The sequence below is a fragment of the Sparus aurata genome, chromosome 19, assembly GCF_900880675.1.
Source record: "Sparus aurata chromosome 19, fSpaAur1.1, whole genome shotgun sequence".
Classification (NCBI taxonomy): domain Eukaryota; kingdom Metazoa; phylum Chordata; class Actinopteri; order Spariformes; family Sparidae; genus Sparus; species Sparus aurata.
The window spans coordinates 14,882,638-14,892,553 of record NC_044205.1 but is presented as its reverse complement, the minus strand read 5'-3'; the positions used below and the strand labels follow the sequence as shown (position 1 = coordinate 14,892,553).

The window sequence follows — 9,916 nt, the reverse complement described above, 5'->3', positions numbered from 1 at the left end:
TAATAATAGTAACGATAATAATAATAACTACCAGTATAATTTTCGTGCTCAAGTATGATTCTAGATATAGTGGATGATAAAAGTAGGACACTAAATTAAAGATTAAAAGAAAGCATTTTCATGACTACAATTTAATTTTATTTTTGTTTTAATTAAAACGTTTAATTAATATTTTATACCTCCAAAAATGAATTAATTATAAATGATATAAAAATCCCGAAACACACACAGTTGGGATTGTTCAATCAATCATCCACGCGGCTGAAAACAATTGGTTCACCCAATTAAATCCAGTCAAATCTGATAAGTAAGTTAAACAAGAGGGAACAAAACGACGTCATCAGATAAGCGTTTACGCTTTATTTTATACCCAGTGTTTCATAGACCGACTTTATAGCTTCAGAAAATTTAATAATTAAACCATAAAACAAAAATATATATTTCGTATTTGAGGAGCAGAACAATATGTTATTATGGGCTGAAGAGCTTAATAGTAAGGCTGATTCATTTGAATTCTATAGGCACATTTTCCGTCCAGTTTAAAAAAAAGGGACCTGAAACGGAATCAATATCTGTAGGGTTATATAGTGTAAAGACAAACTAACAAAAAACAAAAAAAACAAATAACTAATCAAATAAACACACAGTCTCAATCAATTCAAAAGTTCAGCATGTTGGTGGGTTAAATACGTCTTTGAATGACTCACATTTTAAAATACTTTTAAAGGAGTTGTCACGGATGCAGAAACTTTGGCTGTAAATAGATGACAGCTCAGCCGTCATCATCAGGCGATGTTGAAGAAAGAAAAACTGTTCACCCCGAATCTGCTCTTCTAGAATAACTTTCACTGAGCTATCTAGTAACACGACCGAGATGATGCAGTGTTATGTGTTATTGGACCTATATCTATTCACACCTTTGCGAAAAAAAAGACCTCGCGCATTCTTTTAGTCTACCATATTTCTCTTGAATCCATCCTGTTTTTTTGTTTTGTTCTTTGTTTGGTGTTTAAGCACACATACCATACTTTACATACCGACGTAGGGACGATCGCATTTCATAATACATTTTAATACTAGTGATTAAAGTTGATTGGCATATCATCTATCTTAAACGCGCTTTACAACGAGCTCGGGGTCATTTGAGGACATACTCCTGAGCAGGCAGGAGAAGGTTAAAAGTAGGGGGAACAAGAAAAATCTCTCATGATGAAATGTTGAGCGCCGCTCAGAATCGGCTCAACTAGTCAGCTTGTTCCCTTTATGAACCAACGGCCGCTGTGAATTGGCGCTTCTGTTTTTTTTTTTTTTTCTTTGAATCCTCCATGGTCAGAGTGTGCGGTTGTGTTTTTCGCGGGAAAACAAAAGACTGCGCGGACGGAGACGAGCGAGGTAGCCGGAGGAGCTCCCACACGCGACACGTTTTCCGGGAAACGCAAACACTTTGCGAGGGGCGAGCGTTTTGGAGAGTCGCGCATCCTTTTGCAGGAGACGATCTTCGGGCGAGCCAGCGGCGGAGCGTTGCGCTTCCTGTCTGTTGCCACGGCGACACGTAACAACAACACGACCTAGGAACCTGGAGACGACCGGGAGAGACGCTCCGCCGACTCCTGGAATACGTTCAGTGTGAAAATAAACCTAAAGAGCAACAATGAGTCAACGGCAGATCATTCAAGGTGAGCCTCGTGAGCTGCTTCCATCATTAAAGGAACATTCAGCTGAAAGTCAAACTGTATTTGTGTCTGTTTCGCGCTCCGCAGTGTTTGAGCAGTATCAGAAATCAAGGATGCAGTTCGTGCAGACCGTGGCTGACCTGGCATCCCGACCTCAAAACATAGACATCCTTCAAAATGCTGGTGAGAAGCAACTTTATAAGACTGTGTTAGCTTTAGTTGCTATTCCCAGTGTTTATTCCTCTCCTCTCCTCTCCTCTCCTCTCCTCTCCTCTCCTCTCCTCTCCTCTCTCTCCTCTCCTCTCCTCAGGTGTCTTGTCCCTGCTGCGTCCCCTGATGCTGGACTCGGTCCCCAGCGTCCAGCAGACGGCGGCTCTGGCCCTGGGCCGCCTGGCAGACCACAGTGACGACCTGGCCGAGGCCGTGGTGAAGGAAGACATCCTGCCCCAGCTGGTCCACTCTCTGTCCTCACAAAATGTTAGTATCTCAACCCTTTCGGTCGTACACACAGGTTGTCCCAGGACTCAGTCTCCACCCCTTCGGGCCGGTGTGTGAAAGACCCCGCAGGACCTCCGGGTCAGCCCCCCGAATGTGAGAGTGTGTTTTGGGCTAAATTGGCAGTTCGCCTGGGGGCTACTTCAAAACCTAAGAGCCCTTTACCACAAGAGCAACCCGGCCTTTGTTTTTTTCTCTCTCAGCCCCCCTCAGAGGCTCAGACTGGAGGGGGGCACTGTGTAGTTCTTGTTATTAAAGGGACATTGCAGTCTCATTTAATATACTCTTAAATCTGACACTAATTGGTTTATATTTTTGGACATTTCTCATCAATTATGGCAAGAATTCAGGTTAGTCTTCCACACTGGGAGTAAAAAATGTTTGTAATAGCTTTTAAAGTGAACATTGCTTTATCAGCTTGACAGCTCAAAACTTCAAAATTGTGTTAACACTTTACAATAAGGCAACAAATCATGTTTATTATTTCTTGATGCCTGACTCATGATAATGTAGGATGTGTCAAATGATCAAATCACTGTTTGTGAATAAACACTCCTTAACTGATGATCTACTGCAGTCAGTTTATACATGAATTGATATTCAAACAAATTAGCTGGATTCCTCTTAGATTAGGGTCTATTACAGGACCAAGCATTTGCTCAGTCGCTCTGATAAATAAAGTTGCTCAATATTTCTATTAGAATAGGTTATATTTTGCTTTAAACCTTATGAAAATCTCTTTATTCATATATATTTTTACCTCTCTCTGAATTCCACCACACATTAAAAAAAGTGCATTTAGAGTACAAATGAAGATTAAATGTGGATACATATTGATACCTTATTTCTAGCTAAGTTGAGCGCCTCCTTCTTAGCTTCAAAACAGAAAGCTCCACAGATAAAATCTCTATTAATGTTTAATAGGAAGGAGTGTGAAGTGGCTGCCGGCAACTTCTTTTTAGCAACAGTGCGTGCCTAAAACCCAAAGTTGAGGTGCGGTTCAGAGAGTTAGTTATATTCATCATAAAACACACGGCTTTGGCTTCAAATAGGTCTGATATATGAAGTTCAGAGCTCTTGTTGTTTTAAAATTACATTTGTGTTGTTGAAAAAAGTGTAATAGAGCAGAACATAGTATCGGATTATCATTTTGTTTTATCAGCAAGATAAACATGAAAAACCAAGCTAATGTGGTTGTGTATCAGTTAATGTGCAATGTAACTGTGAGTACACATTCCTTTACTGATGAGCTATTTCATCATTTGTTAACAGTTAGAAACAGGAAGTCATGATTCATCCTGTATTAAATAAATCACCAAATCACAATGTGTCATGCATTAGTACATCATTACTTACAGTAGATATATCATTGAAGTATGATTATAAAATGTCACCTAAAATGTTCTGAGAACTGCACATAAGTATGATTTTGAGAGTTAGACGTACTGTGCAGGTTAACTAATCCAAATCTGCAACATTTAACATCTTTCTATTTTCATCTATGTGACTTATTATTGTGTGTAGCACCACCACACAAGCAAATTTCCCCTTGGGTGACAATAAAGTATAACTTAACGTAAAACAAAAGAAATATGACTTAAAACTTACGTTTGTGGTTTCTGAATTATGTTTTTGACTAAAAGAATCTATATTTTATGTCTAAAGATTCAGGACAAATGAAAGAGCACATTAACCCTTACAGTAAATAAAACATATTTCTTCCTTTGGTGTTATAACAATGCTTTTTATAGTCATTTACACATTATGTCATTTTTCTCAGGGTTTTGATTTAAGCTCTTCTCTGTTGATTGGGTCAGAGGAAAAGAAAAAAACATTTCAAATGAAAAATTCTCATATATTTTCCTGACACATTTTTATTCATTTACATGTGAAATGAAGACAAAAAATCACGAAGGGTTAACAGTTCAGGGAAAACTCATTCATGCATTAGATTTTTAAATAAATGATTTGCTGTTACAGGAAAAAAATATCATCTCATTGATGATGTTACATGGCGGTTTGTCATGAAATCATAAACTGATATTACTAAAATGTCTGTTGTTGGTTTGATCCTCTGTGGTGGTATCTGTGTGTTTGCATCCAGAGGTTCTATAAGAAGGCAGCAGCGTTTGTGCTGCGTGCGGTGGCCAAACACTCCCCCGAGCTGTCCCAGGCTGTGGTGGGCTGTGGGGGAGTCGACGCTCTGGTCCTCTGCCTGGAGGAGTTTGACCCCTGGGTGAAGGAGGCTGCTGCCTGGGCTTTAGGCTACATCGCACGTCACAATGCGTGTAAGTGAGACACACTGACATGCTTGGATCTCTATCAATTCCCTTGGCTTTTCTTGGAGAACTATTTTAGCCCATGGTAAGATTATTCTCTCTCCTTTAAATCTGGGCACATGCTCACTGGACACTTTTGTCCATCACTGTGCAGCGTTGGCTCAGTCGGTTGTGGATGCAGGCGCCGTCCCCCTGCTGGTGTTTTGTCTCCGGGAGCCCGAGATGGCCGTCAAACGCATCGCAGCTTCCACCCTCAGCGACATCTCCAAACACACGCCAGAGCTGGCCCAGACTGTGGTGGACAACGGTGCCATCGCACATCTGGCACAGATGATCCTCAACCCAGACGCCAAACTCAAGGTGGGACAACCTCACTTAAAAAAAAAAACCCTCACTGCGTCATTTTGTGGAATGACAGCAACCTTTTTCTTATTTTTTCTCATTTAAGAAAACAATAAGTGTAAAAATACTGTTCATAAAATACAAGATACTGAAACAAACCAGTTAAAACAGGCACAAACAGCGGTGGTATGATTTGAATACATGAAGGGATACCAAAGTATTAATTTTTCAGATGCTTTGTAAAGATCTTCCAAGCTCGGCACAAACTTAAGGAACTTTTACTGCAAGCCTGTCATTGTCTCCAGATGTGATATAAGATGGCACCTTTGCAATAAGGGCCTTGTAAATAAACACAAACAGATGCCTATCATGTCTAACAGAGAAGAGAGGAACACCTTTTTGTACAGGAGCAATACACATCACCGGTGATAAATAAGATCAGAGTTGTTATCGGCGTCCAAGGGATTAAAGAGGCACTATGTAGTTTTGGAGAGAAACAATTTAAACTCAGAATTGTAATATTTCCTATATTAATGAAGTAATAATGGAAAACTGAAATATTTATGATTTCCATAACTGAATAAACAAGCTATTCTCAGAGGAAAATAAAGTCCCCAGAACACTCGTTGAAGGTAGGAAGGTGGCAGGGTCCGCCACATATAAATAAAGCAAAACAGTATGAAATGGTGTTGTCCTTTCTGGTCAGTTTGTGTATTCAGTTTATTCAGTCATGAAAAAATCGGTCAATGAAGATCATACTCCTCTGATTAAAATGTCATCCCCTAAACTACACAGTGCACCTTTAAGAGTAGAGACGGATAAACTCGTCACCACAATCTACAAGAGAAAAAGAAAAATAACTTCAATGATCCTCGTCCTACCGAACATAAGAACGTTAGTGCTGCATTCAGATAAGAAGACAATTTTTGTAAAGTAATTTGTTGATGAGATTTGATACAATTTGAGGTATTTATGTACTGTAACTCTCTCAATGTTGAATATTTCCACAGTGAATACAGACACGTTTTTGCTACAGTCATCTCTTGCTCTAGAAAACAACATACATTTAATTCTGGAGAACATTAACAGGATGAACTTTGAAAGAATGTTGCAAATTAGTTTCCTAATACCTGAGATATGCATGTTTAATATTCTTGTAACCTATTATTTTGATAATTAAAAAATATCATAATTTATTATAAAAGGACCATTTTGAGCAGATGGATGAAAATATATTTTTTATATTTATATTTGGACTATATTTAAATCTCATCTTGATGGTTTCTTTTGGGCTTTATGTCATTCGTTTGTCCTTTGTCCGTGTATTCTTTCCCTTTCCCCTTTGTCCAATTTGAAATCAATCTGATAAATTGTATATTAATTTAAGTGATATAGAAAGTTTTGTCTGACATGATTTTATTCAAAATAAATGGTATAAAATAGTTTGTCAGGATTACAAAACATTCTTCATCATGGACTTAAATTGAACATGTGCTTTTTGAATTATTTTTTTTTTTCATTGAGTACAAACTGTAGTAATTTATCATTTCTGAGTAAACATTGTGGATTATCAGTGTTATCAAAAGAGTAAAAAAAAATCATGCATAAGTCAAGTTTCTATGAGACGAGAAAGTGGTGAATTTTGAACAAAAAGCAGCACCTATCTTTAAAAACCATTTGAATTGAAAGAACCATTCTAACATTGACTACAGGTAGATTCTGTAATTATTACAGTCAGATTAATTTAATATAATCATTACAATGCATGATTCAAATTTAACTAGTTAAAGTTACAAATCAAAAACAGTGAAATGTACAAACAAGAAGCTGTTAAATTTTCTAAAATGTGAATTAAATCTTGTTTTTGTCTCCATCCAGAGGCAGGTGTTCGCAGCCCTCAGTCAGATCAGTAAGCACTCGGTCAGCCTGGCAGAGATGGTGATCGAGGCGGAGATCCTCCCGGCAGCAGTGACCTGCCTCAGAGATCAAGATGAGTACGTCAGGAAGAACGTCTCCACGCTGATGAGGGAGGTGGTGAAACACACACCAGAGGTATGTCAGGAAACACACACTTAAAGGCACACGTATAAAAAGGCTGGACATAAAGTAATGTGTGTGTGTGTGTGTGTGTGTGTGTGTGTGTGTGTGTGTGTTTTCAGCTGTCCCAGGTGATTGTGAACTGCGGTGGCATGGTGGCAGTGATCGACTATCTGGGCAACTGTCGCGGAAACCTTCGCCTGCCGGGGATCATGATGCTGGGATACATTGCGACTCACAGTGAGAACCTCGCCATGGCTGTCATTCTCTCCAAGGTGTCCATCTCTCCTCTTATTCCTCTCAACAAGCCACTAAAACCAGAGGGGCCCCCCCCCTCCATCAAGTCCAGTATGTAGGTCACGTTAACTGAGCTGGTCCCCTTGTGCTGTGTGTCCTCCACTCCTGCAGGGGGTGCCCCAGCTGGCCCTGTGTCTGTCCGAGGAGCCTGAACATCACATGAAGGCGGCTGCGGTCTGGTCCATCGGTCAGATAGGTCATCACACGCCAGAGCACGCCAAGGCGGTGGCCACAGCCAGCCTGCTGCCCAAACTGCTGGAGCTCTACATGGATGCGAGCAGCTCGGAGGACCTGCAGGCCAAAGTAAGAAGTGGTGGAGTGAAACTAAGTAGGTTTAGACTTATAGGACTGTATTCTAGTACAGATCTGAGGTATATACATATATATGTATTATACATTAAGGCTGGTTTTTAAATGCTGCTGTAAAATTCTACTCCAGTACAGTTCAAAGGAATACGTTAATAAAAATAAAAGAAATGTTGAATTATTGTACTTTTTACTCCACTGCATCTGAAATATTTAGTTACTTTACAAATTAAGATTTGTTGCACTCAATAAACATTAAAAAATTAAATTATATTTTTCCAAAGTGCAAAAACATTTCATGCTTCCAGCTGTGATGATTATTTAAATCATTGTAATGTATATACACATATATTGTAATAAAAAATATATAATTTAGAGATTAAGGGCCAAAAATATTCATTATTAAACTGTTTGTAAGAATATTTACAAACCAAGCAATCAGTTGAATCATGTAGAAAATAATTGTCAGAATAAAATCAAATTTAAAAAAAGTAGTTCAGTGAGCACTGTTATAATTAGCTATGATTAATCATTAATAGTTTATTCATGTTTAACTTCGGAAAACTGGATTTATAGTTTCTATTTTTGGCTAATAACCACTGTCAGTTGTGTAATTAAATTGTTGTGTTCCTGGGTGATAATTTATCAGCCTACAGTTACAGTGAAGCACACATCGCTTATGTCAGTAATGGAACTTTGGTGTGTTCTTAGTGAGCAGTAAAAGGCAACAAGATTAACTTTTTTAGAGCCCTATTTGGTGAGATTCCAGTCAAAGGAATAAAAGAACAAGAAGAAGAAGGTTGACGTGATTGTAATGGCTGTCGGCTTCCCTCCTCTCGTCTTTTAAAGTGTAAGAAGGCTCTGAAGAGCATCCTGCAGAAGTGCACCTACCTGCCAGGTCTGGAGCCGCTCCTCTACGACGCTCCCAGCAACATTCTCAAACATGTGCTCTGCCAGTTCAGCAAGGTGAGTGAGTGGGTGAGTCTACAGCCAGTATGACAAATGTCAATTCATTTCAGCTTTAAAAAAAAGTTTTTGTGATTCAGATCTCGGATTTCTAACTCTGTCCCTCCTGCCGTCAAAGGTGCTGCCGCATGACAGTAAGGCTCGCCGCCTGTTCGTCACCAGCGGGGGGCTGAAGAAGGTGCAAGAGATCCAAGCTGAGCCTGGCTCCCTTCTGCAGGAGCACATCAACGCCATCAACAGCTGTTTCCCTGAAGAGATAGTCAGGTGTGCTTCCCCCACCCCCTCCACACACACACAAACACACGTGCATAAACAGTAATCTAAGAGTGACTGATCAGATCACATGACCATAAAGAATGTAGGAGTTCCAGAGCTCTGTGATGACTCACTCAAGTTTTTTAGGACCATTTCCTCATTCCTCCCTGTCATTTCCTATAAATACCAGCTAAAACAATCCTTAAAAAATCAAACAAAATGAAACAATTTTACATTAGATAGATTAAATATAAACTAGCAGAAATTGGAAATTAGTACACTTCAGAACAGTATTTGAGTGAATTGTACTTAGTAACATTCTGTCTCTGGTTATTCTAAATTTTGCCAAGATTTCTTTTATTTATTATTTTACCACAAATGTATCTCTCCTCCAGATGCCAGTTATCAGTCTCCATGATGACCAATTATCAGTACCAGTACTGGCCCTGAAAAACTCACATCAGTATATCCCCTAATTAAAATACACAAATGTAGTGTAGTGCAAATAAAAAGGTTAAACTGGGTTTGTAAAAAGTCAATTTAAAAAGAAAGACAACATATTCTCAAGTATAAAACACATTTTTCTGTGTGTGTGTGTTGTTCCAGGTACTACTCCCCTGGATACTCGGACGTCTTGCTGGAGCGGTTGGAGACCTACCAGCCGGCTTGATGTCACTTCAAGCTTCCTGCTAAAACGCTAACGTGCATGCGTCTTTTCAGTAAATTTGCATGATTGTATCAAAAAGCAGCTTTCAGTCTTTTATATTTGTGTGATCGTGTAGTAGGAGAGACATCTCTGCCAATGTTGTCACTGTATGTTGAAGGAAGAGAGGCTGAAGATTTAATAAAAAAAAATAAGTGGCACCTTTAAATGGCACCCCACCCTTCTGAGGTGAGGAACAACCTTGGCCCTCCTTGATAACAGTCATTTCACAGAAACTCTCTCTCTTGTGCCTGCTACACAGAGGTCAAAGGTCAGGTTCAGACACAGCAGCCAGCTCGGAGTTGGTATTCTGCTGCTCAAAGACACTTAGGAAGGCTGGGAACTCGCTAAGTCGTTAAATTTGAACCTGGGTGTTTCAGGTTCAGCTCGTGCGTATCTTTATCTTACAATCGCAAACTGATCATTCATACACACTAATTACTATGTGAGATAATGCTGTAGTTTGCACGGGTCGCACTGCCCCCTGGTGGCCGCGACCGCTCACTGCACATCAGCTGTGTGTATGTGCGTGTGTGTGTGTGTGTGTGTGTGTGTGTGTGTGT

General features: G+C 39.5%; 1 protein-coding gene across 2 annotated transcripts; it reads left to right on the top strand.

Moving 5' to 3' along the window:
* The first annotated feature begins 1,514 nt into the window (after nucleotides 1-1,514).
* On the top strand, nucleotides 1,515-9,522 carry spag6 (sperm associated antigen 6). 2 transcript variants are annotated; one of them, XM_030397705.1, is made up of 11 exons: nucleotides 1,515-1,676; nucleotides 1,761-1,856; nucleotides 1,984-2,150; nucleotides 4,273-4,456; nucleotides 4,602-4,807; nucleotides 6,668-6,841; nucleotides 6,949-7,101; nucleotides 7,235-7,426; nucleotides 8,279-8,407; nucleotides 8,514-8,659; nucleotides 9,257-9,522. In XM_030397705.1, exons 1-11 carry the CDS (start codon nucleotides 1,652-1,654, stop codon nucleotides 9,318-9,320), a joined length of 1,536 nt encoding a protein of 511 aa, XP_030253565.1. In that variant the 5' UTR covers nucleotides 1,515-1,651; the 3' UTR covers nucleotides 9,321-9,522. The 2 variants fall into 2 exon arrangements, with proteins under 2 accessions (XP_030253565.1, XP_030253566.1); XM_030397706.1 differs by having other exon boundaries at nucleotides 1,517-1,676; nucleotides 8,279-8,395.
* Nucleotides 9,523-9,916: the final 394 nt, after the last annotated feature.